The sequence below is a fragment of the Pimephales promelas genome, chromosome 7 (assembly GCF_988280905.1).
Source record: "Pimephales promelas chromosome 7, fPimPro1.hap1.1, whole genome shotgun sequence".
Classification (NCBI taxonomy): domain Eukaryota; kingdom Metazoa; phylum Chordata; class Actinopteri; order Cypriniformes; family Leuciscidae; genus Pimephales; species Pimephales promelas.
In genome coordinates this window covers 41,384,082-41,405,321 of record NC_142775.1, presented here as the reverse complement: position 1 = coordinate 41,405,321, position 21,240 = coordinate 41,384,082, and the positions used below count along the sequence as shown (strand labels likewise).

The 21,240-nt window shown below is 40.1% G+C and overlaps 1 protein-coding gene across 2 annotated transcripts; it reads right to left on the bottom strand.

Moving 5' to 3' along the window:
* Positions 1 to 1,745: 1,745 nt before the first annotated feature.
* cog3 (component of oligomeric golgi complex 3) lies at positions 1,746 to 20,978 on the bottom strand. Of its 2 annotated transcripts, XM_089133523.1 has the most exons (23): positions 20,766 to 20,977; positions 20,243 to 20,389; positions 19,040 to 19,101; positions 18,760 to 18,925; positions 18,597 to 18,671; positions 18,434 to 18,526; positions 18,223 to 18,348; positions 18,062 to 18,142; positions 14,297 to 14,340; positions 14,074 to 14,200; positions 12,519 to 12,610; positions 12,184 to 12,323; positions 9,798 to 9,958; positions 9,627 to 9,726; positions 8,507 to 8,613; positions 7,266 to 7,355; positions 6,574 to 6,694; positions 5,281 to 5,369; positions 4,948 to 5,082; positions 3,760 to 3,835; positions 3,239 to 3,366; positions 2,527 to 2,625; positions 1,746 to 2,315 (listed from the first exon to the last, which is right to left on the bottom strand). In XM_089133523.1, exons 1-23 carry the CDS (start codon positions 20,937 to 20,939, stop codon positions 2,289 to 2,291), a joined length of 2,460 nt encoding a protein of 819 aa, XP_088989649.1. In that variant the 5' UTR covers positions 20,940 to 20,977; the 3' UTR covers positions 1,746 to 2,288. The 2 variants fall into 2 exon arrangements, 1 of the variants encoding a protein (XP_088989649.1); XR_016169365.1 differs by lacking the exons at positions 1,746 to 2,315; positions 2,527 to 2,625; positions 3,239 to 3,366 and having other exon boundaries at positions 5,281 to 5,418; positions 20,766 to 20,978.
* Between the last annotated feature and the right edge of the window lie 262 nt (positions 20,979 to 21,240).

Sequence of the window (21,240 nt, the reverse complement as noted above, 5' to 3'; positions counted from 1 at the left end):
TCTGAGGCTCAGGTCAGGACTGGCTAAACCCACCGTCTGCTAGCGGCCTCGCGTCACCAAGGTCAGATACATCCCAGCACATAGAGACTCTTTCACCTAGATATCATATAGAGACTGTTTCTGTTCCCCGAATCAGGACATACAAAAAACTTCCAAACCCATCTCAGGGTAAACATTTAATCGATATTCAACAAATAAAAATCAAATATGATACAAATGAGCAAATGATAACTTTATTTAGCAGGCTCAGTGTTACAAACATGTTAGACCTATCATTTCTGCCACTAAAGATTGCTTTATCAATAATGATCAGTTTAATCATCTCAGCATCCCGGATAGCTTACACTGAAAAAAATGATATGCTTTATCTAATCAATAAAATTGTGGCAACATATTACAAGCAATATTATTAATTAAATTAGAATTAACAAATTAGAATTAATTATTAGAATTAATTAAATTAGAACAAATTAGAATTAATTAGAATGTTAATTTGAATAACTATTACTCAATTCTAATTTGTTCAATTTAATAAATAATATTGCTTGTAATATGTTGCCACAATTTTATTGATTAGATAAAGCATATTCATTTTTACAGTGTAGAAGAACTCGACATTGCTACTTTTAACTTTAAGTTAACTCTCTCTTTTCCAGCACTTTAGACGCAGTTGCTCCGTTGCGCTTAAAGAAGATTAAAGAAAATAGTCCAACGCCGTGGTACAATGAGCACACACACACACACACACACCCTTACGAGAGCAGCCAGAAACATGGAGCGTATCTGGAAGAAAACTAAACTAGAGGTATTTCGCATTTCATGGAAGGAGAGCTCGATCGCATACAGACAGGCCTTAAAACGGCTAGATCTGCTTATTTATCAACCCTTTTAGAAGAAAATAATTAAACCAAGGCGAGTCGAGTGTGCACATATATAGGCCTCACTCAATAGCTGATTGGGTAGACATGTTGATGTGTTCGTTAATAAAACACATCTCTGTTGTTTCCCTCCTCCTGCAGACGCGAGCACATCTCTGGTGTGTGTTGTCTTCTGATCCGTTTGATGTGTTTGTCTGGAGCTTTTGACTCACTGGTGTAGTGTGGCGAAGGGGTTTGATGACAGGGTCATCGCCATGGCAACCAGCACAACGCAGACAGAGCGGGAAAGGCTGATGACATCACCAGTCATCATCCCGAAAACACTCACTGAGCTTCTGCTTCTGTGGTGTTTAGTCGTCACCCGAGGGTGTTTCGGCACACCTGCAGGCAGTGCACAGCTGGCTGAACCCAGAACAGTCACAGATGTTTCTTACCTGTATTGAGCATTATTCATCATTTAAACATCTTTGCTCATGGAAACATTATTTTGAGTCGTAAATGTCATCTTTCCACTGTAATAGACTGTACTTCCTGATGGATTGACTTCAGCATGAAGCACATTTTCAATGTAAGATTTGATATTTTCTATGTCAAATATGAGTTATTAATTCCATAAATCAGCTTCAGGTCTCATGACGCTTCTCCTGCAGGGCTGACGACACTGGAGTAACGGAAACATCCCATAATGCAATGATAAAAATGAAGATTTATGTCGGCCCTAAAACCCCATTTTAAAAGCGTGTAGAGCTAGTTTTTATAAATTCTTCTGCACAGATTTGAATCAGTGTTTAATGCTCCTGGACCGGGTCTCATTTACTAACCTTCAGTTCTGTGGAAGATAATAAATCACACACGCGTCAGGACAAGTGTGTATAAACCTGCAGCTTTAGTTCAGGAGCTCTCACAATCACCCCGACAGAACAGCGCATATCAAATATTACATCAAACTCTAATTAGAAAAAGCTCAGAGAGAGAGAGAGAGAGAGAGAGAGAGAGAGAGAGAGAGAGAGAGAGAGAGAGAGAGAGAGAGAGGATATTATAATACAGAAATAATAAATCTCCTTCTTTATGCTCTTATCAGTCTAGATCTCCTCTTTTATCCCTAAAACTCAAGTTTGCGTGAGGAAACAGCTCCACACACACACACACACACACACACAGCGGCCCCTGCTGGACAACGGTGCCGTTCATCGAGTCGCTCCTCCATCAGCACAGACACATAATTCAGAATTCCCATCTTCCAATAATTTAAATCTGTACAAACTGATTTAGTATGAATGTCACGCACACACACACACACACACACACACACACGCTGAGTGTCTTTAAGCGCTGGAACGGGTCAAACACAGTCTGTGGTGATCAACAGTGGTTTGTCTCCAACATCTCTGGAAGATTCAGGATCTCCGGCTACTTCACCGACAGCAGGAGGCTGATCTGAGGACGACAACACACACTCGTCATTACCACACACACACTCGTCATTATCACACACACACTCATCATTACCATCATACACTCGTCATTACCACACACACACTCTTTATTATTATCACACACACACACACACACACTCATCATTATCACACACACTCACTCATCATTATTATCGCACACATATCGTGATATTATACTGTAATATTTGCACCTGCTCCATGGAGGGACAGGCGATGATCTGCAGGTCTTCTCCACTGAACTCCTCCTGCAGGAACACATGCAGCCTCTGGAAAACCTGCTGCACGTTATTCTGGAACAGAGGGAACAGTCTCCACGTTATCCTGCGTCACATGACCTGCGCTTGGCCCCGCCTCCAAACCCCACTGTCCTGCCCTTGGCCCCGCCTCCAAACCCCACTGACCTGACCTTGGCCCCGCCTCCAAACCCCACTGTCCTGCCCTTGGCCCCGCCTCCAAACCCCACTGTCCTGCCCTTGGCCCCGCCTCCAAACCCCACTGACCTGACATTGGCCCCGCCTCCAAACTCCACTGTCCTGCCCTTGGCCCCGCCTCCAAACCCCACTGTCCTGCCCTTGGCCCCGCCTCCAAACCCCACCTGACCAGATCATTTTCCTTATTTTAAGCAAAAACGTAATTTTCTTTTCTCCAGGAAAACAATTATCTAATTTCTAGTAATTTACTAATCTAGTAAAAGCTTCTTGATTTAAGAAATTCTAGATATTTGGACTGGAAACGAGACGGAAACACAGAGTAAGAAAAGCATGTTTTGCAGCGTCTGAACTACAGTGACTGAGGGAAAGCTCAATTAAAACCAAGACTGGATTACATCACTAGTATTGTATGATTAGGCAGATAATCTTGAAGAAAACACACTTATAAACAATAACATGAAGCGTGACTCACCCGGACCGGCTTGAACAGAATGAACTCTGTGTCCTGATTGGCCAGATACAGGGACAGGCTCTGCAAGGTGATTGGCAGCTTGTTCTTCAGGATCCGGTAGGTGCTCATCACAACGTCATTAATCTTGGCTGAAAGCACAGATAACACACACATCCTGACAGTTCAGTTCTGCCTCGTTATCGTCTAATTGCACAAACCACACAAGAAGGTCCAGAATAACAATCACTGCAAAAAATGCTTATCGTACATATTAGTTTTGTTTCCAGTCCAAATATCAAAATAATCTTATATCAAGAAGCATTTACTAGAGAAGTAAAATGACATTAAAATATATCTTATTTTCTGTAAAAAATAAATAAATAATAATTAATGATTATTTTTCTGATCCTACTGAAAAAAAATCTATTTTAATTTTTATTTTATTTTATTAAAAGCAAGAAAAGCATTTTTTTGCAATGCACCTTTGCTTGTTCACATTAATGTAAAGTGTTTGAGTGATTGTGAGTTGTGATGCGTCTCACCAGGCTGAGCCCACGGCTGCTGCGACAGGTTATACGTCGGCCCTCCTTCAACAGCCATCGTCTTTAAAGCTTCTACCTGCGACACACACACACACACACACACAGAAAGGGTTCAGAGAGGATTCGCTGTTACCCACAGACCTATAAATCAAACTCAGTTTTAAGACTAAAATAAAATACCAAATGAGAAGTGCCCACTGAGCACTGATTGATGATTTATATGGAAGCTTGTTTCCACCACAGAAGAAAACATTTTAAAAGATAATTAGGACTTTTTATATCGCAGTTGTCAGAATTGGGAGATAAACGCTTTATATAATGCTATTGTAAGATAAAAAAGTCATAATTATCTTTTTATTTTTTTATTCTGTGGCGTAAACAAGCTTCCATAGTTTTCTACTGACAAATAACTTCAATAATTTTTAAAGCGCCCTTTTCTCAGAGTCGTGAACTCGTGATGTGTTTCAGGCTCTCCTAGAACAGGTTTTCCTGCTTGAATGTTGATTATTCTCCTCATATTCTCCATTGTTGCGGCTCCTCTCTTCCCAGTCTGTCAGTAACGCTCTGTTTACTTCCTGTCTCTATGAAGCCCCTCCTCCTGAAAGCACACTGAGCTCTGATTGGTCAGCTGGAGCAGTGTGTTGTGATTGAGTGTGTTTGGGTAATGCCCCGCCCCTTTCCATAACCGCCAGTTTAACACACTACTAACTAACTCAACCAGGCCCCGCCCCTTTATTCTGCGCATTAATTATTATAATGAGGAATATTGAGACGTGTTCAAACTCAAGATACACTGGAGGCGTTTCAGGAGTTCAGAAATAGAGGAGAACTGAAACAGCAACATCACACACTGATCCAAATATCAAAAATTATTAAATCAAGAAGCATTTACTAGAAATTATATATTGATTTTATATCTGGGGGGTAATTTAGCAAAAACTTGCACTTGAGCATGGAACAAAAGCAGAGTCGCTCTCACTATACACCATTTACATTTATTCATTTAGCTGACGCTTTTATCCAAAGCGACTCTATATGTCAGAGGTCGCACAGCTCTGGAGTAACTAGGGGTCAAGTGTCGTGCTCATTGGTGTCTCACAGTGGATTCGAACCCGGGTCTCTCACACCAAAGGCATGTGTCTGATCCACAAATGTGTTTGCCGACCCATAATGCCCTCTGGCTCTGACCTTGCGGAGGAAGTCCTCCAGGTTCCCCACGAGCGTGTGTGTCTGCTGCTGGATGAACTGCTCACAGCTGGACTTCAGGTGCCGGTCCACCTCCTTCTTGGAGTCGATGTAATGCTCCTTTATCTCCGGAGAACCCTGTGAGAACCACACATAGATCACTCGTCACGGTCACGGACCAGCAATCCGGTCCGACACACAACACACAGCAGCTTTACAGAGACAACAGGAAAACAATGTGTGTTTGAATAGCGTCACAGTCCGGCTAAAGTCAGTTCAGTTCATTTCTGCGGTAATAAAGTTATTAATTTAGTTGATTTATATATAACGGCTCACCTCCAGCAGGAACTCCAGGATGGCGTTGTGGCTGTTCAGCCGGAAGAAGTGGTGCACGGCTCTGGGGTTGAAGATCTTGAAAGCGGCGTCTGAGGAAGAAGACACACTGGAGTCGCTCTGCCATCTGGTGCTTATTCACTGACATTACACACACACACACACACACACACACAGTACACAACCATCTCAATACTCACTATTCAGTCTAATTGGGTTTCAAAAGCCAAATTTTTGTTTTGTTTTATTATTTATACATTGCCGGTCAAACGTTTGATCATTAAAGAGCATATTGCAGGTTAAAAAAAAAATCTAAATTAATACATAACCTTGTATGAAAATACCATATGAAAGTTAATTTAAATGTTTTGAAGGGCACTAATTTAGTAGATGAAGTGAGCGTTTCTTGGACTGCTCGTAAAAACGGCTTTTACATACTCAGATAAAATATTCAAATCTTTAATTTTCTGTTTATGCTTTAACCCAGGTGAAAAATATGTATTAAAAATGTACTTGTTTGTATTGTACTAAAAACATACTCAAGTACAGTTATTATCCATATAATAGTACATCTACCCTAAACACACTCATGTCTGCTGGCCGATGGTAATAATCTACAATATCGTTAGCAAACGTGTATACATCTAGAAAATCTAGATCTACATTATTTTTCTATACATTGACTGGTTGGTTGGGTCCTCTAACCTGCAATAGGCCCTTTAAGACTTTTATGTCTCCAAAAAATTACTTTTTCTTTTTGTTCTTTACTGTATGAATAAAAAAAAAGCAAATCTGATTTTCATTGTTTGTTTGACCAAAATACAGCAGTGGACGAATGACCATTGAGTAGGAGTGTCACAATACATCGCAATACAAAAATGCATCGTCGATACTTTGTGGAAAATTCATGTTTTCAGAGTTTTAGTGTCAGTACTACAATAAACTAATATATATAATGCTGAAAATAATGTATAATAATTTATATGTTCTGATAACGGCAAATATCCAAATAGTGGCCGATATTATTTTTCTGTTTTCAGCTTCAGAATCATGAATGTTTATTCTGGTGTCTCTGTTGTCCTGTGCTTTGGGTTTATCAGCACCAAGTCCAAGAATATTCTTATTTACAATGAAAAAACTAATTTAGCATTTTAATGAATATTAAAAAAAGCTCATATGTCTTGGAGTATCGCAATAATATTGTATCGTGAGTTCAGTGTCGTGTCATGAGGATCTCGTTACACCCCTACCATTCGAATGACCCATAATCCCACACACACACGCGTGAGCTCGTACCTCGGGTCTTCTTCAGGTCCAGCGAGATCTCCTTGATGGCGAAGTCGGCGTGGAACGGGGCGATCTGCTCTCGCATGATCAGCAGATGCTTGATGAGGAACAGCTGCCCGTCTATCTGAGTCTGGGGATCACAACAACGCTTACACTCAGACACTACACTTTTAAAACATTTTAGAAAACAATAAATAATTACACATTTAAATATTTATTTTACAAAACAAAAACATCAGTCATATTATCAGACACTTCTCATTTCTATAGGAATGCTGTTTTTATAGAATATTACAGATAATATACTACAAATACAATATAATATTCAGAACTAAATTACTTAAATGTTTATATTATATAATGGTATCTAGATTATAGCATCGTCTGTCAGAATACTCCATTCTGATTGGTCGAAAGGTCTGCATTAAAACCGTCTAAGCACAGGTAATGTCAGATTAATCACCGCTCTATATTAATGTGCTGCTTTCATTCAAACACTCACTCTCAATGTCACTCTCTCACACTCAGACTCACTCTCTTAATATAGAGATATTTGTTCAATTTAATATTTCTATTATATAAACTGCTACACAAATAAAGGTGACTTGACTTTATTATTAAATAAACATTATTTTCAATTTTGCTAAATTAATGAATAATCTGTGAATCAGTGAGATGTGATTGAAACGACTGATCCTCACCTTGTTCTTCTGAATGACATCAGAAGCCTTGAGCAGAGACTGGATACAGGCCGACAGCGCTTCCTGTGACAGACCCTGAAACACTGCCCTCTGCAGGACAAACATGTTATTACAGACCGTGAAACACTGCCCTCTGCAGGACAAACATGTTATTACAGATCGTGAAACACTGCCCTCTGCAGGACAAACATGTTATTACAGACCCTGAAACACTGCCCTCTACAGGACAAACATGTTATTACAGATCGTGAAACACTGCCCTCTGCAGGACAAACATGTTATTACAGATCGTGAAACACTGCCCTCTGCAGGACAAACATGTTATTACAGATCGTGAAACACTGCCCTCTGCAGGACAAACATGTTATTACAGATCGTGAAACACTGCCCTCTGCAGGACAAACATGTTATTACAGATCGTGAAACACTGCCCTCTGCAGGACAAACATGTTATTACAGATCGTGAAACACTGCCCTCTGCAGGACAAACATGTTATTACAGATCGTGAAACACTGCCCTCTGCAGGACAAACATGTTATTACAGATCGTGAAACACTGCCCTCTGCAGGACAAACATGTTATTACAGATCGTGAAACACTGCCCTCTGCAGGACAAACATGTTATTACAGATCGTGAAACACTGCCCTCTGCAGGACAAACATGTTATTACAGATCGTGAAACACTGCCCTCTGCAGGACAAACATGACCACACAGATGAGGGCAGTATTTACTAAGCCCATATTACATATCGCCCACAGGGATAGTTCACCCAAAAATGAAAATTAGCCCATGATTTACTCTCGCTCAAGTTATCCTAGGTGTGTATGACATTCTTCTTTCAGACGAATGCAATCTTACATATTAAAATGTTTAAAAATTCCCTGGCTCTTCCAAGCTTTAAAATGGCAGTAAATGGGTGTTTCTGTTTTGACGTCCATCATAAAAGTGCTCAGAAGATACCCTAACTGCTCTTGTTAATACTGTTAATAACTACAAATTACCAAAAAAGAAAGCTTTAGAGCAATATGAGAGCGAGTATAAGATGATAAACATTTAAGTTTGGTGATTTATCAGCATAGAGTTGCATTTAACACCCTATTTACTATATCTAATCAGAAAGTCACATTGGTGTTTAACTGGTGTTTTTTTTATCTCAACTGCTTGCGATTGTCTTATAAAAGCACATCTAAAACAACAGACAGCTAGATGTAATGAGTGTGTAATTGTGAATAGCTCACGTCGATGCAGCGGTAGAGTTTGGACAGGCAGACGAGCGTGCGGCGAACCGTCGGATACCACATGCCATGCAGATCGGCCGGAGAAACTGAGCTCTGCACTCGAGCCTCTGGGGGAACAACAGCAGTGTAATGACTAGATCATCATCTGATGACCTCAAAAATAAATCAAATAATCAATACAATAAGAGGATTAAAGTGACTTTCTAAATTAATAAATACATTTTATTAGAATTGAAAAATAAATCAGATAAAAAAAAAAACTAATAATATAATACCTTTAAATAAAATACATAAAATGTTTGAATAAAATACAAAAAAAAATAACATAAATGTATTTGACTAAAATAAAAAACATTTTAATTTAAATAAATAATATAGGTAAATAATAAATAATATAATATGTAAAAAACAATATATTATTTAATTTAAATAATATAATCTAAACAATCTTGTTTTCCAGTAAAATAACTAAATATTCTTAAATCAAGACACAGTTAAGCAATAATGACTGAAGATATTGTCTTGATTTAAAAATCATCAATCATAATTATCTTGTTTTTTTTATATTTTTATTTAGTTTAGTTTCCTGACCACACTGGCAGATATTTATACTTGTTTTAAGGAAAATCAGTCATTTTGCTTCTCTAGTAAAAATATAATTATTTTTTTTTTAATATTTGTACTGGAAAAAACAAGACAAAAATTACTGATTCAACTTAACTAAGTTTAAATGCTGTATAACAATTCCTATCATTAAGTTAACATTTACTAATACATTTTTTAAATCAAAAGTTCTGCAGAAACTAATTTTCACTCAGAAATTGCTAGTAAATTCCACAAATCATTTCAAAGAAACGGTAAGAAACACAGTTTTTAAGAAAAAAAAAAAATGAAATTGTGTTTTCTTGTAAAACGTACTGCAATAATCTTAAATGTATAAAATTATACCGTGACTAATTGCATTTTTATTAACTAACACTGACAAAGAAGAATAAACATTGATTAATGTTAGCTAATGCATTAACAAAGGAGTGTACAGTGAAGCGTTACTGATGTGTGTTTCAGACGGATAGATGGACGGTCAGCTCATGCTCTCTGACACACACACACACACACACACCAGAGCCGATGAGCTTCCTGTGATCGTCCTCCAGCTGAACGTCAGAGAAGGAGCTCGAGCTCATCTTCATCTGCTCCTCTTTCAGACTCTGAGCGATTCTCTACAACACAAACAGAGGATGAGATCTGAGCGCTGAACACACACACACACACACCTGCGGGTCTCGCTCACCTCCATCATCTGCAGTTTGTCGGGATAGGCCAGGTCTCCCGGGGCAGGGTTGTACCCGAGGATGTCGGTCTGGATGTAGATGTGTGTCCTGTAGACCAGCCGCTCCTGCACGTCCTCCAGCATCTGCTTCACGAGCGCGTCGAACGCCGACAGCTGGACGGCTGACACACACCGACCAATCACAGCTCACTTACACACAAACCAACTCACTAGCGTTCATGTTTTCCACAGTTAATGTGATTTTAAAGGTTCCTAATCTTGTTTTGGTGTAGGTTTCCATTTCAGAAACGCTTATCTAAGCCCCGCCTCTCTGAGAGCTGCTCTGCTGTGATTGGTCAGAGAGCAAACGCTCATTATCAGCTCTTGATACGAACAGTAACGATGGCGTGGGTTTCACCGTATTACTCTCAGAGAACAGCGTCTCCTCGACATGAACAACACAAGCCGAACTCTTCCAGTCTCAGAGACACTAGTGTTTGAGGGGCGGGGCTAAGAGATGCTGCTCAGCCAATCAAGACCACAGGCTGGTATTATGCTAATTAGTTACAAACCTACGCAGAGTCAGCAGGAAGACAGCTCTCTTTTAACTCCACATTAATCTTTCAGCGCTTTTACATTAAAGGAGTAGTTCACTTTTCAAAAAGCTTTAGCTGATAATTTCCTCGCCCCCGTGTCATCCAAGATGTCCACGTCTTTCTTTCTTCAGTCGAAACGAAATTAAGGTTTTTGATGAAATAAAACCCCGCCTTGCTCTGTTCTGTGATGAGCGTTCGTGACTCTCCTGTTCGAACTCGTTCATCAAAATGAACAAATCTTATTCCGAATCAAATCGTTCGTTTTGTTCGTTGAATGAACCAAATGACTCAGAAAAAGATTTCAAAATGAACAAATCTTATTCCGAATCAAATCGTTCGTTTTGTTCGTTGAATGAACCAAATGACTCAGAAAAAGATTTGTTCATTTTGATGAACAGGAGAGTCACGAACGCGCATCACAGAACAGAGCAAGGCGAGCATTTGAGCTTATAACAGTCCCTCCAGGATTTCACGATTTTTTTTTTTGTGATTTTTGCGATCAAAATGACTGATTTTGTGGTGGTAATTTCCAAAAACTTGTGAAAAAATTTGCGATTTATATATAACATTTGCCATAATAGTAGTCAGTCCTTCCAGAAAAACGCAGAGTTTTTTTGTGATTGTTGCAGGCAAAAATTGATTGATTACGCGGCCCGTTTTCTTTAAAAATGCGATGGAATATGCGGGATATTTATGCAATTTTATGCGATGAAATTGCAGGAATTTGCAAAAATTGTGGTTTGATGAAAAAGAGAAAAAAAGTGATTCCCCCAACATCCTGTTCTCACTCGGCTAATGTAAGAGTCATTTCTTATTACTTCCTTTGATAAGCAAGCACTACATCATAGAAAGTGCTGGTAATATTTAATTTCTCATCTTGTTTTATTTCAGACTGTAACGAGTGTAAATTAGGTGTGGCCCCTTTAAGAGCTCTCTGCAGTGTTATATGTGCGCCTCGAACACCCCATGTGTGCGGGTCATTTCTGTTTGATGCTACTACTTTTATATTATGTTGTTTATTAAGTAACGATGTGATCGTAGAACGTTCGACAGACAGTTATACGAGTTCGATTTGTGAGATGTCAATCGCGTCCGCGAGTCTGTCTGGCGTCGCGTAATTGCGGCACTTCATAACGTTCCCATGGAAACAGGGGGAAATGGCTGCTCTTGTGTGAAGCAAACGCAACATTTTTCAACTTTCTGCTAAGATACATGTGACTTTTTTGCAACGAAAATGCGAGGATTATGAAATTATGCAAACCCCGCATATTTTGCACGGAAATCGGCAATTTATGCGGCGAAAGTGCAGCGTATTTGAAAAAATGCGGCCCCTGCATAAATATACGGACTTTGCATTGAATTCAGCGATCGCATAATCGCGTTTTTCTGGAGGGACTGTTATAAAGCTTAAACTTTGTTATTTATTTATTAAATGAGCGATCGCTTTGCTTGATAAGACCCTTATTCATCATCTGGTGTCGTTTAAAGCCCTTTGAACAGTTTGCACTGAAACTGTCTTTTGGACCTTGAACCGTTTGGACCCCATTGAAGTCCATTATATGGAGAAAATCCTGGAATGTTTTCATCAAAAACCTTCATTTCTTTTCGACTGAAGAAAGAAAGACATGGACATCTTGGATGACACGGGGACGAGTAAATTATCAGCAAAAGTTTTTCAAAAGTGAACTACTCCTTTAATAAAAGCTTTATTACAGGTCATATCCAAAAAGAGCATAATAAAGGCACTTTCAGAAACTGTCAGGAAAGTAGACTAAGATCATTTCAGGATTAGTTATATGGGCATGACGTACCGTTGTTGTGCACGTGGTCCTCCAGCATCTCGTTCTTCAGGATCCCACACAGCTCCGCCAGCGTCTCCAGGTGCACCACGTGGATGATCAGAGGCCTCAGCACGTCGTACAGGGACAGGCACAGCTTCTCCAGCAGCTCGCTGAACACACACACACACACACAGCGGTATATTACTGTCACTTTTGATACATTTAATACATCCTTGTTTATTAAAAGTGTTCATATCTTTAAAAAAAAAAAGAAAAGACTGTCTTTCATTCAGTAAAGACGATAATCCCGGGTCAGTTCTCATGTTTGGATGGTGTGTTGACCCTGAGGGGTTTCTGGTACTCACTCCAGTTTGGACGAGGGTTTGGAGAAGAACTCGTTGTAGAGCTGGTGTTCATCTTGACAGACGTGGACCATGAACGCACAGCCACTGCGCACCTGAAACAACACAACACCAATCACCAGCTGAACATTAGCGGGAATGAGCTCATGTCATCGTCCCGCAACTCTCAGTCCAGAGCGAACACAAAAGCAGAGCTGCAAAAACGGTCATTCTGAACTTCCACAACTTCAGACACATGTAAAGCTCAGGGAAAACTAAACTAAATGCCAAGCACAAGACAGGCATGATACGATATCCGTTATTTTAGCCAAAATGGGTGAAAATTATCAAATCGATTGTAATAGAATTAAGTGCTTATGACTTTTGACCAATAGGTGGTGCTGAAACCAAACTGATGTCATGTGGTCAGTTTGAAGAAACAATGACACACAAAGTTTGGTGTTAACATGAGTTTAAGAATCATCATGCCATCGATTTTGATGTGTTTGGTCTATCAAAAAACTTTAAATAAGTTTTTGCCAGCAAAGTCTGAATATGATCAGAGACGATTTTGGTGAAATTTGGTTTAAAAAAAAAGTTTTGTAAGTTTTCAAAGACAATCAAAATACTGGACAGCAATTTTGACCAAATATGACATAATTGGGAAGGAATTCGCCGAAAACTTAACGCTTAATTAAAATAAGCAAAATTGATCAAAAACATTAGCTTGTTTTGAAATGTCATTATAATTTGATCACAAGGTGGCGCTGTCTGTAAACTTTTTGAGGCCCTTCAGGGCAGGGTGCCAAAGACACATACCAGTTTCATAGCAATATGCTAATGAGCTCCAAAAATACACAGAATTCTACGTGGGCGACGCCCTGAATTGGATCATTTGAGTCTGTATGCTGCACTGTTTTATCAATACCAATTTTTTTAAATATCTCGTGACCAGTAGGTGGCGCTGTGCCGAAACTCTGCAAGTATCCTCAGGTCATGCTTGAGACGACATGTACCAATATTTGTTCCAATACACTAGAGCGTTGTGGAGATTTAGCCTTGCATCCATTACAAGGTCATGCCATACACATTTAGACATGAAGGAACAAAACAAAGTACCAAGATCCCGATTAAAACACAAGATAAAAACATTAACCAATAAAACATTAGAAACTAGAGTGTGTGTCCAAGCAGCTTCGTCAAAAAATAGCTAATTTTGACACATGCTCTTTGTCTACGAGATTTAGCTCTGCGTCCTCACATCCGCTCGCGTGTTATTCAGAAACGGTTGGGTCTATCCAGAAGCTTTAACCTAACTCTGTGCAAACACAATCTGAACCAATTATTTCCCAAATCAGAATAATCGTCAGGAACGTGTTCAAAAAAATAAGCGTTCATTGCATATGGTGCAATCGAATCATCCTGATTATTATCATAAACATAAGTGCAACTTGGTGGCGCTAGAAACTGTTCTCTATCTTCGTGCCAAACTTCATCCTTTCCTGTGAGCGGCCATAAACTCACGTAGAGAATAACTAACGATGATTTTAGTCTGAGAGGCAGAAGTGGACCCGCTCACCAGAGCGCAGTGATCCTTGTTGTTCTGGCCGGTGAGGTCCGTGATGGTGGAGTTTATACTGGGACTGAGCAGAAGTTCTCTCTGGTCCAAATAACACTGGTGAATCTCATCCAAGAGCTGCTGATACCTGAGCGAGGAGTCACAGGGCATTAGTGGAAGGAAGAGGATCCAAACCTTCCCACAATACTCAAATGAAAGAAGGAGGTCATTCTCCATCACTCACTCTGGGATTCTTTCAGACCGCTGTTCGACTTGCTCAATCAGCCTCTGACACAAACAAACAAAATATAAGAAAGACAAACCAAAAATCATTCACACACCAGATTTCATTTTTGTGTGATCAGGACACACTATTTCTAATGCTCTTTTTACACACACACTGAACAACATGAAGCATTGCTTGGTCACTGGTTGAGCTAAACTGGTATTATCTAATTGTGTAGTTAAATTTAACAGCTGACAGATATTAAACATAATTCATGTGTGAGAGTCCAACAGAAGGACGGACAAAACCAGTCACATATCCACTGAGTTCTGCTCATATTTCATAACTATAGCCAATACACTGATGATGTGAGAAATGATGAAGGTGTGTGAACACATTTTGGTCTAAGTGAAGAATTAAATTATTCAGGGTTAGAAACAACATGAGTGTGAATAAATGACAGAATTGAGATTTATTTAGTGAATTATTGCTTTTAAATCCTACTTTGTTCGTCTCTCGATCATCAGCATTATATGTTTTAAAACTACAGAGCTTTGATCATAAAACTAAGCATTAAATATCATCTTACTAAGACACATTATTGACAGATATATGCATTTTAAGCTTTACTGTTATAAAGATCTCACTGATTTACGGTACATTACAAGCATCCTATTTTCATATAAACATTAGAGCCAGACTGATATATCAGCAGGCAGATATTATCGGCCGATATTAGGCTTTTTCTAAAATATTGGTATCGGCAGGCAGATATTATCGGCCAATATTAGGCTTTTTCTAAAATATCGGTATCGGCAGGCAGATATTATCGGCCAATATTAGGGTTTTTCTAAAATATTGGTATCGGCCGATATTAGGCTTTTTCTAAAATATCGGTATCGGCAGGCAGATATTATCGGCCGATATTAGGCTTTTTCTAAAATATCGGTATCGGCAGGCAGATATTATCGGCCAATATTAGGCTTTTTCTAAAATATTGGTATCGGCCGATATTAGGCTTTTTCTAAAATATCGGTATCGGCAGGCAGATATTATCGGCCGATATTAGGCTTTTTCTAAAATATCGGTATCGGCAGTTTTAATGGCCGATAAATGAATATTTAAAAAATAAATAAAAAAACGTCCGAATCCCGCTTGAACATGTCATGAGTGTTGTCAAAAAGTGCAGGTAAAGGGATAAGCAAGCTGACATTGTAATTATGAGGTAGCTTATAACTATAAGGCAATGTAGGGACTAATTATTATTTTATTTATCAGAACTTTAATATATTTTGATGTTCCTCCGTTCTGTTGTTTCTTTTTAAAACGCATTATCATATTATTTTAATTCAAACTCATATATAAATAACTAATGTTAGGGAAATCTGTTCATATTTTGTTGCGAGTTTCTGAAATAAAAATAATAAATCGGATTTTAAAACCAACAAATATTTGTATCGCTATCGGCCTTCAAAATCCTTTATCGGTCTGGCTCTAATAAACATCTGCATCAGAGCGCGTGTGTGTCCATATTCTCAATATACGAGCCATATGATTAAATAATTTTTAATTAAAAATCGGTATCGGCAGGCAGATATTATCGGCCGACATTAGGCTTTTTCTAAAATATCGGTATCGGCAGGCAGATATTATCGGCCGACATTAGGCTTTTTCTAAAATATCGGTATCGGCAGGCAGATATTATCGGCCGACATTAGGCTTTTTCTAAAATATCGGTATCGGCAGGCAGATATTATCGGCCAATATTAGGCTTTTTCTAAAATATCGGTATCGGCAGGCAGATATTATCGGCCAATATTAGGCTTTTTCTAAAATATCGGTATCGGCCGATATTAGGCTTTTTCTAAAATATCGGTATCGGCAGGCAGATATTATCGGCCGATATTAGGCTTTTTCTAAAATATCGGTATCGGCAGTTTTAATGGCCGATAAATGAATATTTAAAAAATAAATAAAAAAACGTCCGAATCACGCTTGAACATGTCATGAGTGTTGTCAAAAAGTGCAGGTAAAGGGATAAGCAAGCTGACATTGTAATTATGAGGTAGCTTATAACTATAAGGCAATGTAGGGACTAATTATTATTTTATTTATCAGAACTTTAATATATTTTGATGTTCCTCCGTTCTGTTGTTTCTTTTTAAAACGCATTATCATATTATTTTAATTCAAACTCATATATAAATAACTAATGTTAGGGAAATCTGTTCATATTTTGTTGCGAGTTTCTGAAATAAAAATAATAAATCGGATTTTAAAACCAACAAATATTTGTATCGCTATCGGCCTTCAAAATCCTTTATCGGTCTGGCTCTAATAAACATCTGCATCAGAGCGCGTGTGTGTCCATATTCTCAATATACGAGCCATATGATTAAATGATTTTTAATTAAAAATCGGTATCGGCAGGCAGATATTATCGGCCGACATTAGGCTTTTTCTAAAATATCGGTATTGGCAGGCAGATATTATCGGCCGATATCAGGCTTTTTCTAAAATATCGGTCGATATTAGGCTTTTTCTAAAATATCGGTATCAGCAGGCAGATATTATCGGCCGATATTAGGCTTTTTCTAAAATACCGGTATCGGCCGATATTAGGCTTTTTTCTAAAATATCGGTATCGGCAGGCAGATATTATCGGCCGATATTAGGCTTTTTCTAAAATATCGGTATCGGCCGATATTAGGCTTTTTCTAAAATATCGGTATCGGCAGGCAGATATTATCGGCCGATATTAGGCCTTTTCTAAAATATCGGTATCGGCAGGCAGATATTATCGGCCGATATTAGGCTTTTTCTAAAATATCGGTATCGGCAGGCAGATATTATCGGCCGATATTAGGCTTTTTCTAAAATATCGGTATCGGCCGATATTAGGTTTTTTCTAAAATATCGGTATTGGCAGGCAGATATTATCGGCCGATATTAGGCTTTTTCTAAAATATCGGTATCGGCAGGCAGATATTATCGGCCGATATTAGGCTTTTTCTAAAATATCGGTATCGGCAGGCAGATATTATCGGCCAATATTAGGCTTTTTCTAAAATATCGGTATCGGCAGGCAGATATTATCGGCCAATATTAGGCTTTTTCTAAAATATTGGTATCGGCCGATATTAGGCTTTTTCTAAAATATCGGTATCGGCAGGCAGATATTATCGGCCGATATTAGGCTTTTTCTAAAATATCGGTATTGGCAGTTTTAATGGCCGATAAATGAATATTTAAAAAATAAATAAAAAAACGTCCGAATCCCGCTTGAACATGTCATGAGTGTTGTCAAAAAGTGCAGGTAAAGGGATAAGCAAGCTGACATTGTAATTATGAGGTAGCTTATAACTATAAGGCAATGTAGGGACTAATTATTATTTTATTTATCAGAACTTTAATATATTTTGATGTTCCTCCGTTCTGTTGTTTCTTTTTAAAATGCATCATCATATTATTTAAATTAAAACTCATATATAAAGAACTAATGTTAGGGAAATCTGTTCATATTTTGTTGCGAGTTTCTGAAATAAAAATAATATATCCGATTTTAAAACCAACAAATATTTGTATCGCTATCGGCCTTCAAAATCCTTTATCGGTCTGGCTCTAATAAACATCTGCATCAGACCGCGTGTGTGTCCATATTCTCAATATACGAGCCATATGATTAAATGATTTTTAATTAAAAGGTTTAATAAACTATTCCATTTCCAAAGAAGACTATTCGTGCACACGCAGGGTTAAAGGGGAGAAGAGGTCGAGACTCACCCGAACTTTAGGAGCCGCTGCCCTGAACTTCACATAGTAGAGCGTGAAGGCGTTGTCTGCGTTCGGCGCGCCCAGCGGGTCCTGTCAATCAACACACACACATGATTACACAGCCAGCTGAGGTATAATAACCAGCACGGCTTCACTTCCTGTAGACGCACTCGTTTGGTCAGCTGACTGGTGAGGTTGTGCATGGTGTTGACCGTGTGGCTCTTGATGAGGTGCATGGCTCTGGACAGGCACTGCTTGAATTTGCTGAGGTACACTGGGTAATCTTTGAAGTTTGGCTGAAAGAGAAGACGAGGAACAGATTATAAAGGTTGGAAAGATGCGGCGGGAACAGGAGGATAGAGCACAGAACGCTTCGCTTACGTGTGATGAAACGTATTCAATGCATTCATCTAATTTGGAAAGCATCGGGATGAATCCCTCGCTGTTCACGGAGAGCGTGGAGGAGTTGAGTTTCTGCAGGAGGAGAGGGGATTAGTGGATGACAGCGCATGACGGACACGTGACGGAGGCGGCGGCAGATTACCGTGTTTATGTTCTCCAGTTCATTAAAGTATGAGAGTTTCTCCTGGATGCTCTCGGCCAGATCCACCAGCTCTGACTGTAGACGGCAGAGAGAGACGATTAATACACACCAGTGTGTGTGTGTGTGTGTGTGTGTGCTTGTGATTGAGGAGATCTCCTCAGACCTGCTCCTTCAGGAGTTGTTCACAGGCCTCGTGAAGCGTCCCGGTTTTGGTGGACACGAAGAGGTACTGCTTCTGCAGAGAGTCCAGCCGCTCCAGCGCCGCGTTCACGTCCGTCAGGATCGCATCGCACTGCTCCTGATACCCGTTCAGAATATCCCGGGTCCTCCTGCGAGGGAACACCAGCACACTCAAGTCAAGTCTCGTTATTTATTATTAATAATACTATTATTATTGACCTTTCTGACGTGTGCACAATGAGAACGTGGAGACGAACACACACCTGTACTTAGTGGCTTCGTCTTGATCCATCTGAGCCTGCAGCTTCGAGAACCAGGAGAAGAACTGACAGACAGATGATGTCATTAGTCATGTGATGATGATGTCGTTCAGCATTCGTGGAATGAAACAACAGACACAAGAACTACAGATAGTGTGTGAACGCTTTCATTCGTATGACAGTCTGCACAAAAATGATGTCGCACAATTTTTCATGTTTCATTGTGTTGTCATTACCAATAAAACTATCGACTCCAAGTACAACCATGCAATATAACTACAAAACCTATAATAATAGGCTGGAAATAACTTTTGGACACTACTGTATGTTGCACTTCAATATAAAGCCTTTGCTGAATGTCTGAATCAATCAAGAAGACATCAACCCTAGCCAGTCACAAGTGGTACCAGTGTGGTGCCAGTGGTGCAGTGGTGTCAGTGTGGTGCCAGTGGTCTCAGTGTGGTGCCAGTGGTGCCAGTGTGGTGCCAGTGGTCTCAGTGTGGTGCCAGTGGTGTCAGTGTGGTGCCAGTGGTGCCAGTGTGGTGCCAGTGGTGTCATTGTGGTGCAGTGGTGCCAGTGTGGTGCCAGTGGTGCATTGGTCTCAGTGTGGTGCCAGTGGTGCCAGTGGTCTCAGTGTGGTGCCAGTGGTGTCAGTGTGGTGCCAGTGGTGCCAGTGTGGTGCCAGTGGTGTCATTGTGGTCCCAGTGTGGTGCAGTGGTGCTAGTGGTGCAGTGGTGTCAGTGTGGTGCCAGTCGTGCAGTGGTGTCAGTGTGGTGCCAGTGGTGTCAGTGTGGTGCCAGTGGTGCCAGTGTGATGCCAGTGGTGTCAGTGTGGTGCCAGTGTGGTGCCAGTCGTGCAGTGGTGTCAGTGTGATGCCAGTGGTGTCAGTGTGGTGCCAGTGTGATGCCAGTGTGGTGCAGTGGTGCCAGTGGTGTCAGTGTGGTGCCAGTTTGATGCCAGTGGTGTCAGTGTGGTGCAAGTGTGGTGCAGTGGTGCCAGTGGTGTAGTGGTGTCAGTGTGGTGCAGTGGTGCCAGTGGTGTAGTGGTGTCAGTGTGGTGCCAGTGTGATGCCAGTGGTGTCAGTGTGGTGCCAGTGTGGTGCAAGTGTGGTGCAGTGGATCCAGTGGTGTAGTGGTCTCAGTGTGGTGCAGTGGTGCCAGTGGTGTCAGTGTGGGTGTCAGTGTGGTGCCAGTGTGATGTCAGAACCTGTTGTGCCGTCTGGATGGTGTGGTTCTCCATCTCCAGCATCTGGAAGCCCTGCAGAAGAGCTTCTTCAGTGGACTCCGGGAGAGTGGCTGAGAAACACGAGCGCAGAGAGCGAGACGTCAGACCGCAGATGTCCTCGATCGGCAGCTGAGGAAACATTCACCAATATTAAACATTTATTTCATTTAATATTCAACAATAAAATTGTAATATTATTGAGCATACTGTGTATATATATTACACTTTTACCCTGTTTTTCACTAAACCTTCCCGTAGTTTGAAACGCATTTATTTTAGGTCATATAGGGGTTCTTCTGGTTAAATGCAAGTCTAGTTTATCTAAACAGACTAGTTAATTTGCATACTGAATGGATGTCATACGTGGCATGCCTACACACACATACTAACAGATCATAACACACCCTATCTACCCAGGGCTGGAGCTGATCCGAGTGCACTACACAGCAGAATTGTGTGTATAAATGAGAATGTTGTGTGTGTGATGTTATGTTAGCAGACTCGCCTCAGCGGGGAGAAGCGTCTCTTCTGCGGCTGCGCGGATCTCCAGAACCGAGTCGGTCTGTTTGTCCGTTAACGGCGCCATTGGATCAGCACGACAGTCCCAGTGTGAGAGTTTCTCTCGGGTCTCTTTATCAGTGAGATCTAGGAGACTCTGTTCTGTGGAAGACGCCATCATGGACAACAACACTCGACGTCAGCACGTCACCTACAGGGACGCTGCTTCCGTGTTGGGCGGAGTCAATGCGCCGGCGACCAATCAGTGAACAGGGTTCACTTCCTCGTCACCACCAGTTAATACATTCATTTAAACAGCATTATTATTTCAGGTATATTGAAATAAAAACAAAATAAACAGAGTAGATTTGTAAAGAAATTCACGTATTATGGTTGTAGAAAATATATTCTACTAAAATTATATAGGATATAGGACTTTCTAAATGTTTTTGGAAGTTTCTTCTGTTCATCAAGGCTGCATT